General features: G+C 43.8%; 1 protein-coding gene across 1 annotated transcript in view; it reads left to right on the forward strand.

The window, feature by feature from the left end:
- The window catches only part of ATP10B (ATPase phospholipid transporting 10B (putative)), a 316381-nt gene that overhangs the window by 265153 nt on the left and 31132 nt on the right, over nucleotides 1–20096 (forward strand). The window contains exons 14-18 of the mRNA XM_027545764.1: nucleotides 24–150; nucleotides 3268–3452; nucleotides 9739–10054; nucleotides 12375–12451; nucleotides 13759–13884. Of these exons, the coding sequence (XP_027401565.1) occupies nucleotides 24–150; nucleotides 3268–3452; nucleotides 9739–10054; nucleotides 12375–12451; nucleotides 13759–13884 (831 nt within the window). The remainder of the gene's footprint in view (nucleotides 1–23; nucleotides 151–3267; nucleotides 3453–9738; nucleotides 10055–12374; nucleotides 12452–13758; nucleotides 13885–20096) is intronic.

Consider the following 20096-nt stretch of genomic DNA (forward strand, 5'->3'; position numbering starts at 1 on the left):
ACGAGCCTCTTCCCATCTCACAGGTCTTGAGTGAAGAGGACTTCAGGCGATGGGCCAGTTTCCGGCGTCAGGCTGAGGCATCCCTCAACAACAGAGATGAGCTTCTCTTGGAGACAGCACAGCATCTGGAGAATCAACTCACCTTACTTGGTAGCTAAAAATAAGTTTATTGTTACATTTTTTAAAAGGAATGCTGCAAGCTGGAAATGGCGTGCATGGCCTTGATTCTGACACTATTACAAATGTGTCTCAATTAGGAGCCTCCCTGGGGCACCCTTCCAGGCATTTGGTGCCAGTGAGCTGTGCCAACATCCTACCAGACTCTACATCCTGCTTCCCGAGGATGCCCGGGAGCATTCCTGCACTCCCTGCTGGAGGAAGCCTGGTTGCTTCTCCTCCAGTCAATCAAATGTTTATTGAGCACCTACTGTATGCCAAGTAGCACGCTAGGTATTGTGGCTTCAACAGGGAACAAGAGCCACGGACCCTGCCCTTGATGATTAAATAAGTAATTTCATCAGAGTGTGACAAGAGTGGGGCTGGGAGATGTAGCTGGTGGGGTGGAAGCACAAAGGAAAAGGTAGCAACCTAGTGCAGAGCCAAGGAGGGCACAGGAGGGCTTGAGCTGATTGGAGAAAGGGAGCTCATCAAAGGGGGAGGGTGTTCCACAAGAGGGAAGGGCCTGAATGAAGGTCTGGAGGTGAGAAAGCCTGGGCTAGCCGGAGACTTAGAGGTCTGCCTTAGCTGGACCATGGAGTGTAAGGGAGACATTTGAGGTAAGAGAGGTCAGGAGGATGTAGATTATGAAGGGCCATGTAAATCGTATGCTAAAGGTTTGGAGAGGGGGAGTTAAAGCAGGGACAGATTTATGTTTTACAAAAATCACTCTGACTGCTGCTGTATAGAAATTAGATGGCTACCCTGGGGGAAATATGGAAAGCACCAGCTAAGAGACAGCGATGGATTTCTGTTGAAGGAAAAGTGTTGCCAAGGGAGAAGGAGGAGGCTTTCTTTTTCAGATTCGTCTCCTCACAGCTTGGGAACAAGATCTAGGAAAGGTGATGCCTGCGCAGCATGCACATCCTGGCCGTGTGGCCACAGGGCAACAGCCTCCTGTGGGAGGCAGTGCTGCCCTGGGGATGAAGGCCACATCTTGGCTCTGTGTGCCCAAGGACACTTCCCCGCACCCCTCTGAGCCTCTCTGCCTCCTCTGGATAAATCACACTCCACCTAACTCAGCCAGGCCAGGGTGGAGGGGGAGACCTTGGGTGTTCCTGTAAGAAGATGGTAAAATCTCTTTATACTTAAAACATAGCAGCAAGATTTAGTGGGATGAGTAGTGAGCTAGGGGAGGCAGTTTTGCACTATACCTCCTTCAGCCTTTTGTTTCCTGTTTGGACTGCAGAGGCCTTTGTCTGCTGTCTCACGAGGCTCCCTGGAAAGCTGGCCTGGAGAACTCACTCTAACAGGAACCAGGGGGTAGCTAGTGCAGACAGCTCCATCCAGCACACCAGGCCACCACCAGAATGTCATCCCGTTAGGGCCCCTGACTCCTGCACACCTTTCCCCTTGTTCCAGGGGAGCCTTCTGGCCCCCGCTCGTGAGAAGCACCCCTAAGCCAGTTCGGCATAAAAGAGAACACATGTGTTAGGACCTGTCGGCTTCCCTGGCTGAGAAAGCCTCTCACCACCTGTTTCTTTTTCTCTCTCACACCACTAAATGTGTTTTTCCTCCTCTTTCCTTCACTCTTCTTCCCTGTAATACACATCAGCTTCAGTCTCTGACCTTCCAGGTTAATGCTTGGAGGAAAAGATGAGGGTCAGGCATCATTTTTCATGGGATTGTTCTCCAGTGCACTTGGGCCTGAAATACAAAATGGGCCCATTTCAGGATGGAGAGGTTTATTTTTCTTCCCTCACAGTGGCTTAGGATAGAGCAGACAGGGACCGGGAAGAGACTTCATCCTGCCATCAAGAAACTGCCTTGCCATTCAGAAGCTGCATTGCATTCACACCGGCTCTCCCAGTACAAAATGATCTTTTCAATATGCATCCAGCATGACTGCTTTGCCAACCTTTTGTCACTTGGGATTATTAAAAGAAACGGCATGCTTCACTCCTGCCCAGAGTGAAATGGACAGCCATTAGTCTGTGGTCTGAAACGAATCTCAATTAAAATGCAGATTTATTTTTGCTTAATGACTTGGCAACCATTGCATGTTTGGGTATATATATTCATCAAGGTTGGCTCAAAGCTTGAGACCATTCAAAAAATGATGTAATTCACATCTTTAATTCCCTCTAAGAATATTATTTTAAAAACCCAGCTCTATTAATTCTGTGGTGAGCACTTGCAGAGGAAAGACTTTAGTGTCCCCATGTCTTTCCACTCCTATTGCTGCTATGCCGGTCCAGCCACACCAGCTTTCCTCTGACTCTTAGCCGTGATCTTCATCCTGCTTCCTCCACCCTCCAATCCAGTCTCTAGAATGATCTTTTTAAAATTCAAAACTGTCCATCACTCTCCAACTTAACCCCCTTTAATTTGCTACCAAGTAAATGCCAAATCTCTTCATGCCCTGACGGGCTCTCCATGACCCAGCACCTCCCCTCCCTGCCTCATCTCTCACCCAGCTCTGCCTCCCTTTCTGTGTCATCTTCAACTCTGACCTCTGAACCTTCACTCATGCTGCTCTCTCTGCCTGGAATTCTCCTCCTTCCCCACCTTTAGGGTTTATCTTCCACATCTGAGATTGAATGGCACTTCCAACTTCCCCGGTGGCTCAGATGGTAAAGAATCTGCCTGCAATGCAGAAGAATCTGGGTCAGGAAGATCCTCTAGAGAAGGGAACAGTTACCCACTCCAGTATTCTTGCCTGGAGAATCCCATGGCCAGAGGAGACTGGTGGACTACAGCCCGTGGGGTTGCAAAGAGTTGGACATGACTGAGTGACTAACACTTTCACTTGTTTTTCTTCCTCAGCAAGGCCTCCCCTAACCTTCTAGATGAAGTTCAAGTCTCCGGGTATATGGTTGCCTGGCACTCTGGGCTTCTCTCCTCACATCACTCAGTAATAAATCCTTATTCAACAGGCCTTTGAGTGCAGAGAGGGTGGGGACCAGCTCTGTCTCTGTTACTGCTGGATCCTGGGTGCTTAGCACAGCCTAGAACATGGAGATAATCAATAATCACTGCCTGGTTTGATAGGGCCTAAGCAGCTCCTTTTCCCAACATAAATGTGAGCTATGCTGTCTTTCCTCACTCCAGGAGCCACTGGGATTGAAGACCGGCTGCAGGAAGGTGTTCCAGACACCATTGCTGCTCTGCGGGAGGCTGGGATCCAGCTCTGGGTCTTGACTGGAGATAAGCAGGAGACTGCAGTCAACATCGCCTATGCCTGTAGACTCTTAGACCAGACGGACACCGTTTACTCCATTAACACAGAAAGTCAGGTGAGGCCAAAGTAGAGCCCAGATGTCCAAGTGCAGAGCGGCACCTAAGCCAACAGGAGACAGGATTACAGGTACACAGGGGCAGCACCACCACCACCCCACCCCCAAATCTTGGCCCTCACGCAGTCCTGGTCCTCTGCTTCATCCCCACACATGGTTGACTGGTTTATTTATGTTCGTCTAGCAAAACAAAGTAGCAACCGAATCCCACCCTTCGCCAGTCTCCCCATTCTGTATGTGAGAAACTGAGGCCTACAGAGGGGCTGAGTCACCTCCCCAGGGCCACCGTGTGGTCTCTGATAGACTAAGTCTCGAGTGCCCTTCTCTGGTCAGGCCAGTGCTGTTTGCCTCATACCAGGCTGTCTGCTCACAGAGTCTCAGTTGTTAATTTCTTATACTTTGGATTAACTCATCCATTGAAAAACTCTAACTAAATTGACATGGTTCTGAGTTTAAATTTTCAGCTCCAATTTGTAATATCAAACTGGTTGCCACAGAATGAAATCTGAAGAGAATAGTACACAAAACCAGTATGTTTTGATGGGATGGGAGAGAGAGAAAGATAAGCCAAGTTCAAAAATTGCAATTTTCAGCCTTAATAGGTTGTGAGTGGCAGGGAACAATGTTTGGAGAAAGAGGGGTGTATAAAGTCTAAAGAAGTGTATTTAAAGTTGCAGTGGTTGTTCTATTTAGGAAGAAAAAATCTGTTTTCAGGAAGTAAGCTGAATAAAGTAAAATTTCACTAGCTCCTTGGCTGATGAATATGGGAAGTAGGTGTTGAGTCAGTTGCCCCTATCAAAGGGAGCAGTATTGGATTAGATGTGGAGTTGGAACAAGAAAGACACTGGGTTGTGGAGGTGGTGGGTGGAGGGCACTGGAGACCTAGAACATTCCATGGGGAGAAGGATGAAGAGAGGGAGGAAGATGAGAGATGAGAACAGCACAGAGAGAGAGAGGCAGGAAGGATGATGGAATCTCACTCCTTCTCTTTTGCCTGAGGCTGATGTGGACCTAAAACAGATGCTTACAGGTTTCAGTTTCGTTTTCATTCAATGAAGAATCCATGTATTTTTTTTAAAAGAAGTGGTGTATCCTAATAAAAAATGCCAGAGACCCTAAAGTGGCCCAAAGATGAATTAGGAAAATCATTTACTTTCTTGTCAGGTACACAGATATGCTATGATTAGATGAAACCCCAGTGAATTCTCAAGATGAAAATAATCTCAGGGAAATCTTGGCATTAATATTATGCTCAAGAAAGAAAGTAATTTGCATCTCGCTTGAGTGCTTGATCCCTGTAACAGAGTGGATGTCTGCCTGTCCAGCTTGCAATGGCAATTCCATTTGCAGTGATCATTTCACTTCCAGGAGGAAGACATCAACATGCCTGTGAGTCCTCCTGAGAAGGGTGGAGTGGTTTTCTGTGGATTCTGTTAAATGCAATGCCTTCCTGTAAGAAGCTGAGGATGTTTGTTGATTAATTAGCCGAAGTTCCCAAGAAACAGCAGGTCACACCCAAGCTGAGCTCAGTCACTGTCAGCCGTTTTAAAGATGTTCATGACTCTCCAAGATGGTAACTGAATGTTGAGCACTGCCCACACCTCTGGGCCCACGAAAGCTGAAAGATTAGGCTTTCTCATCCTGTTGAAAAAGTCGTGGGTACAGAGAGAGCACAGAGTCGGCATCATGACTCAAAGGACATGAGTTTGAGCAAACTCCAGGAGATAGCGAAAGACAGGAAAGCCTGGTGTCCTACAGTCCATGGGGTCACAAGGAGTTGGACACAACTTATGACTGACCAACAACAACAGAGATATGTTAAGACAGAAATGGGGGAAATTAATTCTAAATCTGACTTATTTAAATCCCAGTTTAATGTAATTACATATTCTGTAGGTATTTTTTCCAATGGTTTTAATGGTTGATTCTATATACATTGATTTAGGACTACTGTTTCTATCTTAAAGCTATAAGCAAGTTACGAGACTTTTCAAAACTTCAGGGTTCTCATCCATAAAATGAGAGAATTATCAACCCATCACTGGAAGTGTTGATCTGTCAAGGAATTTTAGAAGGGACTATATAGTATTAGATGTTGTTGCTTAGTCGCTCAGCCCCGTCCAACTCTGTTGTGACCCCATGGACTGTAGCCCACCAGGCTCCTCTGTCCATGGAATTCTCCAGGCAAAAATAATCGAGTGGTTGCCATTCCCTTCTCCAGGGGATCTTCTTGACCCAGGGATCAAACTTGTGTCTCCTGCATTGGCAGGCAGATTCTTTACCACTGAGCCACCAGAGGAACCTATAGTGTTAGATAGGAACTAGTAATCGCAACTATTATTATTATCACTAACAACATATATTGAAGACTTATTATGGTCCAGATACCATACTTCACCAAACTTCAGTCTTCTCATCTGTAAGATGGGAAAGTAAAAAGTTTTATTTCAGAAGCTATTGGGAGGATTAAATAAGATCATAGAAGAAAAATAGTTATTAACACAGGATTTGTATGAGTTAACAAATTACCCTAAAACTTAATAGCTGAAAACAGTGGACACTTCTTATCCCACAGTGTTTATGGGTTAGGAGTCCAGGAGCGCTTAGCTGGGTGCCTCTGGTTCAGGGTCTCTCTTGAGGTTGCAGTCAGGGATGTGAGCTCCTCTAAAGGTTCAATTGGATGGGTCATTTGGGGATGGGGAGTCCTCCTCCTCCCAAGTTGGTGGACATGATTGTAAGTAGGCTTCAGTTCCTCTCCATAGGAGCCTCTCCATAGAGATGCTTCACAACATCGCAGCTGGTTTCCCTCAGGGTAAGCCATTCAAGAGAGAGAATGGGAAAGAGTACCAAATTGTAGCCACAGTCTGATAGACTGACCTGGGAAGTGACATCCCATCACTTTTACAAAATTTGCTTCATTAGAAAGGAAATATTAGTCATAATGACAATCAAGGGTTGGAGATTACACAGAGGAGGACATGACTATCAGGAGGTATCAGGATCATTGAGCACCGTCTTAAAGGCTGCCTGTCACCATACCTGACAGATACTAAATGGTAAATGAATGGTAACAATTGTGATTATTATATAGACAATTGGAAGGAAGTACATTCAGAGATTTTATTTTGAAGCTTCTATTTCCAATGACTTGCTGCAGTCATATGTTGGAGGACTTTACAGGCATACCTCATTTTATTGCACTTCACAGATACTGTGTTTTTTACAAATTGAAGTTTCATGGAATTCAGCAAGTCTGTTAATGCCTTCTTTCCAAAAGCATTTGGTCCCTTTGGGTCTCTGTGTCACATTTTAGTAATTCTCACAGTACTTCAAGCTCTTTCATTATTACTGTATTTTTCATAGTGATCTGTGATCAGTGATCTTGCTGTTTTAGGGTGCCACAAACTATGCCTGTATAAGATGGTGAACTTAATAAATACTGTGTGTGTTCCGAGTGCTCCACCATCCAACTGTTCCCCATCTCTCTCCCTCTCTTCAAGCCTCCTTATTCTCTAAGACACAACAGTATTGAAACTAGGCCAGTTAACAACCTTCCAGTGGCCTCCAAGTGTTTAAGTGAGAGGAAAAGTACATCTCTAGCTTTAAACCAAACACTAAAAATGATTAAGCTTAGTGAAGAAGGCATGAGGAAAGCCAAGAGAGACCGAAAGCTAGGCCTCTTGTGCCAAACAGTTAGCTAAGTTCTGAATGCAAAGGAAAAGTTCTTGAAGGAAATTAAAAGTGCTACTCCAGTGAACACACAAATGATAAGAAAGAGAAACAGCCTTATTGCTGATAAAGAGAGTTTTAGTGATCTGGAGAGATCAAGCCAGCCACAATATTGCCTTAAGCCAAAGCCTAAGCTAGAGCAAGGCTTTAACTTTCTTCAATTCTATGAAGGCTAGGAAAGGTAAAAAAGCTGCAGAAGAAAAATCTGAAGCTAGCAGTGGTTGGTTCATGAGGTTTAAGGAAAGAAGTCATCTTCATCATGTAACAGTACAAGGTGAAGCGCTGAGCGCTGATGTAGAAGCTGCAGCAAGTTATCCAGACGATCTAGCTAAGATCATTAACGAAGGTGGCTACACTAAAGAACAGATTTCCAATGTAGACAAAACAGCCATATATTGGGGAAAATATGCTGTCTAGGACTCTAGTTAGAAAGAACTCAATGCCTGGCTTCAAAGGACAGGCTGACTCTCTTGGACTAATGTGTCTCCTGACTTTAAGTTGAACCCAGTGCTCACTTACCATTCCAAAAATTATAGAACCCTTAAAAATTACGTTAGATCTACTCTACCTGTGCTCCATAAAGGGGATAACAAAAGACTAGATGACAGCACATCTGTGGACAACATGGTTCACTGAATATTTTAAGCCCGCTATTGAGATCTACTGCTCAGAAAAAAAAAAAAAAAGATTCCTTTCAAAATATTACCACTCACTGACAATGCACCTGGTCACCCAAGAGCTCTGATGGAGATGTACAATGAGATTAATTTTGTTTTCATGCCTGCTGACACAACATTCATTCTGTACATACCTGTACACTTTTTTAGATGTAATGTTACTGTATGCTTAATAGACTGCAATATAAACATAACTTTTATGTGGCCTGGGAAACCAAAAAATTCACGTGACTCACTTTATTGCAGTAGTCTAGAACCAAACCCACAATACCTCCTAGGTATGCCTGTATGTAAATTGTGCTAGCCCCAGCTTCCAGCAAGGACTGCTTTGCTCTCTTTCCCAGAGAAATGCTTCAGCTGTAATCACCTACTCCTGAACTACTTCCTGTGGCTCCTCTGGGTCCTATGCATGCCCTACTGCTTGCAATGCTCAGTTTAGCATCCCCTAAAGGAAGGCTCCAGAATAATGAACTGAAGTTCTACTCACTTCAGAAGAAATTATTCCAAATAGTCTTAGAAGCTCCTAGATCAATGGTCTTCAAACTTGCCATTTCAGAACAAACTTCACAATTTTTGCCTAAATCCATATACTACCTATACTGTTATTTATTTAATAAGTTCATTTAAATAGACTGAAATTTTTAAAATTTCTTTTTAGAAGAATTTTTTAGCAGCACAATAAATGAAATATCATCTCTTGCCATGGATAAAAGAACACTGCTAAATAAAGACCCTGTGAACAAAACAATGCCATTAAAATTGGTATTCCAGCTGACTGCCACAACTTTTCTCTATCTTTATTTAAAAGTGATGTTTACATAAGTGAAAGAGGTATTAAGGATATGTTTAGGTCCAAATCTGTCTTTATCTTTGATACAATCAAAAGTAATGGAGAAGAATTGATAAGAGAAAATAGCTTCTTCCCCATATTTCAAGATAAACATTAAAAAAAATAAGTTTCTTTAAACCAATAAGACTCATCAGTTCAGTTCAGTTCAGTTCAGTTCAGTAGCTCAGTCATGTCCAGCTCTTTGCGACCCCATGAATCGCAGCACGCCAGGCCTCCCTGTTCATCACCAACTCCCGGAATTCACACAAACTCATATACATCGAGTCGGTGATGCCATCCAGCCATTTCATCCTCTGTCATCCCCTTCTCCTCCTGCCCCCAATCCCTCCCAGCATCAGGGTCTTTTCCAATGAGTCAACTCTTCGCATGAGGTGGCCAGAGTATTGGAGTTTCAGCTTTAGCATCAGTCCTTCCAAAGAACACCCAGGACTGATCTCCTTTAGGATGGTATACATGGTCAATTTCAACGAGTACCAATGATAAATACACAATGTATTTTTTCAATTACAAAGCCACAAGTTAAATCATAATGATCTGCCTCCACTACTAAATTGGATGACTTTAGACAACTTACTAAGGATTTCAATTTCCTCATCTCTAAGCTAAAGTCATTAATACCCACCCTACCTACCACACAGGTATGTTCTGAGGAACAAAGAAGGGAAATGACTTGTAAGAAATGAAAAGCCCAATACCAGCCTGACACATTGTCATCATTTACCATCTCATCAGTCTCATTTATAAATGATACCATCACTGTATCAGTCCCCATCTTACTGAGCTATCTTCACTCTCGTTCCCAAGCTCACTCTCTCTTTGGGCCATAAATGTGGTTCCAAGTTATTCTTGCTCTGATGCTGTTTGAAATACTGCAGAGAAATGTCAAAATCAGAGAGTGATTCCCAGGTCATCTCTATGGTAGTAGAGTTTTATAACTTTTTTACCAGAGGATAAAGTGAGGCTTTTAACCTATGTTTCCAGTGTTGCTTACTAACACCAAATTGATTATTCTGCTCTTTATACTCTATAGGAAACCTGTGACTCCATCCTCAACTTGGCACTGGAAGAGGTAAAGCAATTTCATGGACCTCTGAAGCCAGACGGCAAGCTCTCTGGGTTCTGCCTACCTTCTGCACCCCCCACCTCAGGAGCTGCAGCTCCAGATGTTGGATTGGTCATCGATGGGAAGACACTAAACGCCATTTTCCAGGGAAAACTGGAGGAGAAATTTCTGGAGTTGACCCAGTATTGCCGCTCTGTCCTGTGCTGCCGCTCCACCCCGCTGCAGAAGAGCATGTTGGTCAAGCTGGTGCGGGAGAGGCTGAGAGCCATGACCCTTTCCATAGGTACCTGGCATGTAGAGATGGGAGAGGGGGTGAGGGACTGGGCAAGGCCACTCTGACCCGACACCTGGACCAGAGCCAGGAGGTCCGGTGTCACAGTCAGGATGCTCAGGCTGAGGGCACTGTCAAAGTGACAATCAAGACATGACAGCAGAGGAAACAGAGGCTAAGCAGAATGGGAGAGTGAACCCAAGTTCTCTGCTAAGGAAATGTCAGGACTTGGAAGGAGGCCAAAGCCAAGTTCAGAACATCCAGGTAGATCAGTATACACTCAGGCTCCCTCCATTCTGGGATGCAGACGATGTCCCCTTCAATTCTAATACCATGCACCTCCGGTGCCTGTGGACTTGATATTCTCCTGAGTGTTGATGGCTAGTGGGGAGATTTTAAAAGTGGAGCCTGCCCCACATTTAAATGAATGTATATACATTCATTTCTAAATACAAGACTTCACATAAAGCATACCCTCAATAAATGGTGGCTTGTAGGTTGAGGAAAAATTCCTTACAGGAGATTAAATTTTAGTCGTGGTTGAAGCAGAGAAATTAAAACTGTCTTTACTTCAAACCTTCCAGAAACATCCAAACCTGGATTATAAGAATCTTTATGATCTGGATTCCATTACCTCTCCAGCTACCTCCCTCCCCCAACATTCAGCACTCTTGTGTTCCAGCCGTAGGAAGCTGCTTACCATTCTCCAGCATCCTCACTCTCTCTCACCTCCTGGCCTTTGCTCAAGTCATTTCCTCTGTAAAACCTCCTCTAATCACACCAATGTTCCTTTACTGTACACTCTGCTGGCTCCACAGCACTGTTATGACTTGGTGATGGGCTGCCCAGGAGACCAGGAGTTCCTTGAATGGAGGGACAATGTCAGTCTTACTTAATTCCATCCTGCACTCAGCACATACCAAGCACGTGGTAAACATTGCTTTAATTTAGGGACATTCTTACAGATGGTTCAGGTTTTCTTCCTCCTACACAGATATGGAAAGAAATTTTCTTTCCTGGCATTTCAAATAAGAGACCTACTTTACATTGTTGTTGGTTTTTTGTTTTTTCACTGGGGTATGGGGTTGGTTTTTGGTTTTTTCCCCTCTTGGTCTTCAGGTAAAAGCAGTTCAAAACCAGGAGAAAAAAAAAAAAAGGAGAGGATAGGCAGAAAGAATACAGAGAGCAGAGTTTTACCAACTGCATCCTAATTTTAATCCCTAAATTGTCCTCTTAAAAGCTTCAGACACATTTAAGGCAATAGCCCAGGATCAACTCCCTGGAGTAAAGGGCTGGCTTCAGTGCCACCACAGCAGAAACAAAACCAGCAGGGCGAAAAATAGGATTCCACACCTCTACTTCCCCTGGCTTGCCAACAGAAGAGGTTAAAGGGTAGGTTTGTTCTGCCACAGGGAAGAGGAAAACTATGCATTGCTATGCTAGCAAGGAAAACATCCTTAAAAGGGTAACAGCTAGTTACAATGGCAACATTTTTAGGATTAATAAATTTTGTTGCCAGACAATTAGGAGAAAATTCTCTCCCCCAATTGCGTATTCTTTATAATATCATATATCTCCACACTATTATGAGACCCTACTAGAAAAACAGGTGGAGCCAGGAGAGAAAGGAAGTCATTTCAGTCTACAAATTGCAGCCCTCAGGCTGAGTTCAGCCCACTGCATATTTCTGTAGAGATGCTAAGAATGGATTTTGTGTTTTTACTGGTAAGATGCATAAAAATCTATTTGTCATTCAGAAAGAACAGTTGTTCAATATTGCATCTTGGCCCATAAAGCCTAAAATATTTATTATTTGGCCCTTTACAGAACAAGTTTGCTTAACTTAAGTCTGAAGGATAAGGCATTGGAGAAAGCCAGGCTTGTGAAAAAGATCTCACGATTGACAGAGCTGTGCTGTCCAAAATGGTTCCCACCTGCTATATGTGGCTATTCAACGTTACACTTCAAATTAAACAGAAGTTCACCAGCCACATTTCAGTGTTCATAGGAGGCCTATGGTTTTCAAATTGGACAATAAAGAACAGGACATTTCTATCACACAAAAATCCATTTTACAACGCTGGTATGAAAGGTGGCATGTGTGTGCATGTATTTGTTGAAGAATAAAAGAAAAGTAGGATTTTTTGTCCAAAGAAGAAAAGACATCTCTCAGGCTAAGTGACTGTAACGATGGCTTTTCCAGAGGACTATTCAAAGCAACATTAAAAGGATTCAATTATGTGCAAATGGAGACTATCTAGAGCCACTTGTATAAAACTTCTCATTGTCTCACAGCAGCTGGACCAGGATCTCATGACTACTCTCCTTTCAGGTGATGGAGCAAATGATGTAAGCATGATTCAAGCTGCTGATATTGGGATTGGAATATCTGGACAGGAAGGCATGCAGGTATCAGTGCCTTCAACTCTTCTTGTTACTTTCTTACTCTCCTTTATCCTTATTGGTGAATTAAGGAATTCCCCCTCAGTGTTGGAGGAACTCCTAAATATCTTTGCAGAATTTTCATCTGAGAGGCAGGGGGCTTCCCTGCCTATACATAACCTCGATCACCACATCCCTACTGGCCAGTCCTTCAGAACAGAGATCAAAGGATGCTTGGCGTTTTACAGACAGCTGACTATACCTGTATTCTAAAGCCAAATAGTACCCAGCCATTCAGGAAAAACTAAGTTTCCCCCTGATTCCATGTTTCCTCCCTGCGACCGCCACCCACATCAAGGTTGCAACACCCTTTGTGAGCAACTGGAAAACAATTTTCAATTGCCATTTTAGTTGTGATGGCTAGATGGACCTACACATTGCTTGTACCAAAATTACTCAAAATTCAGCCTGGAACAAGCATGCTAACTTGAGCTGCTGTGTTCCCCATTCAGACAGACCCCAGTTTGTAGTTCTGAACCATTAACAACTGTGTTCCCACCACCAGCGCAGACATTAGGTGTTACCTAAATTTGTTGGTGAGGAGGAACGAACACTGTCACTTTTTGAGTGTCTATCATAGGCTAGCACTCTATTTGCACTTCACATTTTTTATCCCAGTTTCAGCAGTCACTACCACCCTGTGTGTTAGGGATTGTTATTCCACTTTTTTTCTGATGAGGAAACTGAGGCTGAGTGAGGTTAAACACTTCGACCAAGACTCTGACTAGGATTTATAACCAGGCATGTCCAAACCTCCTACTCGGAAAAGTAATATGAACTGTTTCTAGTTCTAAGTCATCCCAAGGGCAGAAGACACATTTTGGCTCTGCAGAAAGAAACAGCTATCCAACCAGCAGCTCCACCTGAGACTGGAGTGGAAGGCCTGCCTCAGGAGGTGGCCAAGGGTATTGAGAGGTTTGAGGATAATTTGCACGGAAGCCCATAGTCTCTGGTCAACCATCACATGCCTAGCATGATGCTCAACACACACTGGTTCATAGTAAATGCTTGTTGGATAAGTGGAAGGAGGGAAAGAGCCAGACCAGACCACTGGTCCCTTCTGACCACCCTTCTTGGATTCTAGTGAAATCCAGATTTCCCAGAGGAGGGGCAGGGGGGTGTCAGAGTCCAAAAAGTCATCCAAGGGTGTTGTATGTGACAAAGGGAAGGCCTTACCTATTGCAAACCTTAGAACAGAGCACCACCCACAGGGGAGCCTCTTTGATCCATTAGCAGCGGTGGATGGAAGCTGATATGTCTGCTCTGCCTCTCAGGCTGTCATGTCCAGCGACTTTGCCATCTCCCGCTTCAGACACCTCAAGAAGCTGCTGCTTGTGCATGGCCACTGGTGTTACTCACGCCTGGCCAGGATGGTGGTATACTACTTCTACAAGAACGTGGTAAGTAGCCCGGCTGCAGCCTCCCACCCCGCCCCCAGGCAGACAAAGCATCTCAGCATAAGGGAATGAGTCAGGCTGACCTGGATTTTGAATCCTGCAACGGCCCCTTAGCAGCTCAGTGACCTTGTACTTATGAAGTCCCTCAGTCATGTTCGACCCTTTGCAACCCCATGGACTGAGGCCTACCAGGCTCCTCCATCCATGGGATTTTCCAGGCAAGAGTACTGGAGTGGGTTGCCATTTCCTTCTCCCAGAGATCTTCCCGACCCAGGGATCGAACCCAAGTCTCCCGCATTGCAGGCAGACACTTTACCGTCTGAGCCACCAGGGAACCTTGGGCAAGACAATTCAGTTCTCTGGGCCTCAATTTCTTCTTTGATAAAATGGGGCTAGTACTATTCGGTGAGGTTATTGCAAAGACTAGCAGTGCTGTCTGGAAAGCACATGGCACATAGGCAGTACTGTGAGTAGTTCCAAGCATGCACTCTGGAGTCAGGTCAGATTTGATTCAAATACAGGTTCCTGTATTCAGTAATGGCTTCATACCTTCATTTCCCCGTCTGAAAAATGGGGATGGTGATAGTAGCTTTCTCACATGCTCGCTATGAAGATGAAATGACAGCTTGTGTAGAAAGTGATTGGCATGTAGTGATCACCCTCTAAAATTAGCCATTCTTTTTTATCTTTGGTACTGCTGTTGTAACTCTCAGAGGGACTCCATAATTGAGCTTTGTTTTCTGGCTGCAAGGAGGAAGGATTGGAAGATCAGCTAGTGTGTCTTGTAGCTTAGGTTTCCTCCCCAGATAGAGACAGACCAATGCAAGAGCCCCATTCTGCCTCTTGGGAGAGTGAAGAGAAAGGTTTAGGGCTGGAATCCTGGGCTTCCACCCAAGACCCTACATATCACTTCAGCATTGCCAGCCTTCCCAGCCAGGACTTGTCATTTCTTTAGTGGCCCAGTGATTAAAACTCTGCACTTCCATGGGTTCAATCCCTGACCAAAGAACTGAGATCCCACGTGCTGAGTGGTACAGCCAAAAATAATTTTTTTTAAGTATCTGTTTGCAAAAATACTTGAGTACAGTGATCATCTGGGTTTTAGTCTGGCAATGGCATCCCACTCTAGTACTGTTGCCTAGAAAATCCCATGGACGGAGGAGCCTGGTGGGCTGCAGTCCATGGGGTCACTACAAGTCGGACACGACTGAGTGACTTCACTTTCACTTTTCACTTTCATGCCTTGGAGGAGGAAATGACACCCCACTCCAGAATTCTTGCCTGGAGAATCCCAGGGATGGGGGAGCCTGGTGGGCTGCCATCTATGGGGTCGCACAGAGTCGGACACGACTGAAGCAACTTAGCAGCAGCAGACTCTAATATGCTGTGTGAACTTGAAAGAGTTAATTAACTTCTCTGAGCCTTGACTCCCTCATCAATAACATGGGGAGCCTAGGACTCTCTCTGTCCTCAGAGACCATTATCGAGAGGCTTTATCATCAGACCTCTGGGTAGCATGTAGCACTATATAGTCATTATGGGCTATTATTGTTTCTCTAAAAAAATGTGTATTTCTGTCTTGTTGATAAGGGCCCAAAGCAGGCACACACCAGCTGAGGTATTAAAACTGTCAGAGGTTGTTGTTTGCAAAGCACTTGATTAACAATGGGCATAGGAAGAAGCCAGAGCACTGCCTTACTAAGTGAGGAAACAGGGCCTGCGTTTCCCATTATCCAGTTCAGGGACCTTTAAATAATTCCCAGGAGACTCCAAATAGAATCCTGTTTGCATAAGGAAAAGGGCAGGATTAAGACCAGAGTGATGGAAGGGAAACTTATCAGGCCAATAGAAATTACAAAATGGCATATATCTGTTCTCCCAGGCCTGCTTTCAGGCACCGTCATAGTTACCCTGACTCGGGAACAAGCGTTTCTGTGCAGAGCTCAATGTATATGTAAACAAGCAGCATGACAACTAATAATGTAAATGGGAGAAACTGGATGGCACCATGATTTCAACAAGTCTATGCAAACAAGTCTCTATCTGACTTGAAAGACTGCTTATTTAGAATTTAAAATGCCCCCATTTAATGTTTTTTTCTCCTTGTCTCCAAAAGAATCATTCTTTTGAATAAGCACAACTTCTCTGCATTAAATTTGTGAAATAGAAAAGGAAACGTTTCCAGCCAGCCATGCTTTCAAAGCTTAAATGATATTTATTTCCAGCCCGATGCCGTGCTCAAAATTTCAATACCGATGCCGTATTATCTCCCCTTTGCAATTAGAGGGTGGAGAACTATGACTTCCACATCCGAAACCAATTTCAGAGGGGATTAAAACCCTGCCTGCTCTGAAATGTGAACAATGAATTAATTATGCACTGTAGCTTCTTGGGAGGAAAAGCAGACACCCAATCTCAGCCATGCCATCTGCCATCACGGAGTTCAGCACTCTCCCCTCGGGGTGCAGAGATTTCAGCCAGGCAGAGCAAGTAGAATCAAGCAAGGTCCTAACATGACCTGTGGGGGAAGGAAACACACTTTCATGTTCAAACTGCAGGTTGGGTGTTAGGACCATAGAACTACCAAGATGTAATTCGTTTATTCAGAAAATTATTGAACAGCTGCTGTGTCGGAACACGATCAGGCATTGGATATGGAGGAGACATCTAGACAGACATGTTCCCTGCTCTCATGAGGTGTATGGTCTAAATCAGGGCTTAGCAAACTTTTTCTACAAAGGGTCTAATCATCAATATTTTCTGCTTTGTGGAAGTACAGCCTCTGTCACTCTGTTACACCAACTCAGCTCCACTCTAGCTGCTATAGACAATATGCAAATGAATCACTGTGACTGTGTCCCAGTAAAACTTTATTTATGGCTGGACTTGACATGCAGAATGTAGTTTGTCACCTCCTGGTTTCAATAAATCTTCTCAAAATGTGGTTTTTGGATCAGCAGCATTCATATCATATTGATGCTTGTTAGAAATGGGATCCTTGGGCTGGACTCCAGGCCACGTACCTTGGAATCTGCATTGTCAGAAAGATCCCTGGGTGATCCATATGAACCTTAAAGCTTGACAAGCACTGGGACAGGGGAAAAGAAATGAAAACTTTTAAAACATTTTCTTGGTGTATCTCCCCTAGAGGAAGATCAGGGTGCCATGAATATATTGCCAGAAGACTTTAACCTAATCAATCCAGAAGAAAATAGCATTTAAGCTATTTCCTGAAAGACAAGATTCAACTATGAGTTACTCCATTCCCCAACCAAGGAGGAGACATTTGACAACCTCAGTCCTTACAGGAAATATTTCAGAAAGTTTACTCATCATTTTATAACATATGTTATATCTAATTCCAAAACCAAGTGTAAGTGACTTTCAGTAAAAAACACAAGGCAGTAAGGAAGTTATAAAGGAAGTATAAGAGTGTAGATCAGGAACATAAAGGGAGGAGTTTGGTCACACCTGTAACCTGGAATAAGATGCTGAGTATTTTTTTAAACACAGGTTCAAATTGTTTATTACATTCAACAGACATGAATGACTCGGTCACATGGCTTATATAAGTTTCTAAAAGCTGACTTTCAGTTTTTTGTCATGGACCAGGAACGGACATTCCTGGGTCAACACAGGTCCCTGAACACTACGGAAGTAGCACTGCTGCACTGAGCAGATGTGCCCGTGTGCGTAGTCGTGTTGGACTCTCTGTGACCCCATGGACTGTAGCCTGCCAGGCTGCTCTGTCCATGGGATTTCCCAGCAAGAATACTGGAGTGGGTTGCATTTCCTACTCCAAGGGGTCCTCCCAACTCAGGGATCAAACCCATGTCTCCTGCATTGGCAAGTGGATGCTTTACCACTGAGCCCCATGGGTGTACTGTGCATATGTCTCTAACTGAAAATCCCTGGTGGGGAAGTAAAATGATACGGTAGTAAAAGTCCAAGACAAAAGGTCAGAAATCTTGTATTTTTTCTTTTATTTTTAGACTTAATACAGCTTCAGTTTTTTATATTAAATTCAGTTCAGTTCAGTTGCTCAGTCATGTCTGACTCTTTGTGACCCCATGAATCGCAGCCCACCAGGCCTCTCTGTCCATCACCAACTCCCAGAGTTCACCCAAACTCATGTGCATACAGTCGGTGATGCCATCCAGCCATCTCATCCTCTGTCGTCCCTTTCTCCTCCTGCCCCCAATCCCTCCCAGCATCAGGGTCTTTTCCAATGAGTCAACTCTTCGCATGAGGTAGCCAAAGTATTGGAGTTTCAGCTTCAGTATCACTCCTTCCAATGAACACACAGGACTGATCTCCTTTAGGATGGACTGGTTGGATCTCCTTGCAGTCCAAGGGACTCTCAAGAGTCTTCTCCAACACCACAGTTCAAAAGCATCAATTCTTCAGTGCTCAGCTTTCTTCACAGTCCAACTCTCACATCCATACATGACCACTGGAAAAACCATAGCCTTGACTAGACGAACCTTTGTTGGCAAAGTAATGTCTCTGCTTTTGAATATGCTATCTAGGTTGGTTTCCTTCCAAGGAGTAAGCGTCTTTTAATTTCATGGCTGCAATCACCATCTGTGGTGATTTTGGAGCCCAAAGAAATAAAGTCTGACACTGTTTCCACTGTTTCCCCATCTATTTCCCATGAAGTGATGGGACCAGATGCCATGATCTTCATTTTCTGAATGTTGAGTTTTAAGCCAACTTTTTCACTCTCCTCTTTCACTGTGATCAAGAGGCTTTTTAGTTCCTCTTCACTTTCTGCCATAAGGGTGGTGTCATCTGCATATCTGAGGTTGTTGATATTTATCCCAGCAATCTTGATTCCAGCTTGTGTTTCTTCCAGTCCAGTGTTTCTCATGATGTACTCTGCATATAATTTAAATAAGCAGGGTGACAATATACAGCCTTGACATACTCCTTTTCCTATTTGGAACCAGTCTGTTGTTCCATGTCCAGTTCTAACTGTTGCTTCCTGACCTGCATACAAATTTCTCAAGAGGCAGATCAGGTGGTCTGGTTTTCCCATCTCTTTCAGAATTTACCACAGTTTATTGTGATCCACACAGTCAAAGGCTTTGACATAGTCAATAAAGCAGAAATAGATGCTTTTCTGGAACTCTCTTGCTTTTTCCATGATCCAGCGGATGTTGGCAATTTGATCTCTGGTTCCTCTGCCTTTCTAAAACCAGCTTGAACATCTGGAAGTTCACGGTTCACGTATTGCTGAAGCCTGGCTTGGAGAATTTTGAGCATTACTTTACTAGCGTGTGAGATGAGTGCAATTGTGCGGTAGTTTGAGCATTCTTTGGCATTGCCTTTCTTTGGGATTGGAATGAAAACTGACCTTTTCCAGTCCGTGGCCACTGCTGAGCTTCCCAAATTTGCTGGCATATTGAGTGCAGCACTTTCACAGCATCATCTTTCAGGATTTGAAATAGCTCCACTGGAATTCCATCACCTCCACTAGCTTTGTTCGTAGTGATGCTTTCTAAGGCCCACTTGACTTCACATTCCAGGATGTCTGACTCTAGGTGAGTGATCACACCATCGTGATTATCTGGGTTGTGAAGATCTTTTTTGTACAGTTCTTCTGTGTATTCTTGCCATCTCTTCTTAATATCTTCTGCTTCTGTTAGGTCCATACCATTTCTGTCCTTTATCAAGCCAATCTTTGCATGAAATGTTCCCTTTGTATCTCTAATTTTCTTGAAGAGATCTCTAGTCTTTCCCATTCTGTTGTTTTCCTCTATTTCTTTGCATTGATTGCTGAGGAAGGCTTTCTTATCTCTTCTTGCTATTCTTTGGAACTCTGCATTCAGATGTTTATATCTTTCCTTTTCTCCTTTGCTTTTCACTTCTCTTCTTTTCACAGCTATTTGTAAGGCCTCCTCAGACAGCCATTTTGCTTTTTTGCATTTCTTTTCCATGGGGATGGTCTTGATCCCTGTTTCCTGTATAATGTCATGAACCTCATTCCATAGTTCATCAGGCACTCTGTTTATCAGATCTAGGCCCTTAAATCTATTTCTCACTTCCACTGTATAATCATAAGGGATTTTCTTTAGGTCATACCTGAATGGTCTAGTGGTTTTCCCTGCTTTCTTCAAATTTAGTCTGAATTTGGCAATAAGGAGTTCATGGTCTGAGCCACAGTCAGCTCCTGGTCTTGTTTTTGCTGACTATATAGAGCTTCTCCATTTTTG

This window comes from Bos indicus x Bos taurus, chromosome 7 (assembly GCF_003369695.1).
Source record: "Bos indicus x Bos taurus breed Angus x Brahman F1 hybrid chromosome 7, Bos_hybrid_MaternalHap_v2.0, whole genome shotgun sequence".
Taxonomy (NCBI): domain Eukaryota; kingdom Metazoa; phylum Chordata; class Mammalia; order Artiodactyla; family Bovidae; genus Bos; species Bos indicus x Bos taurus.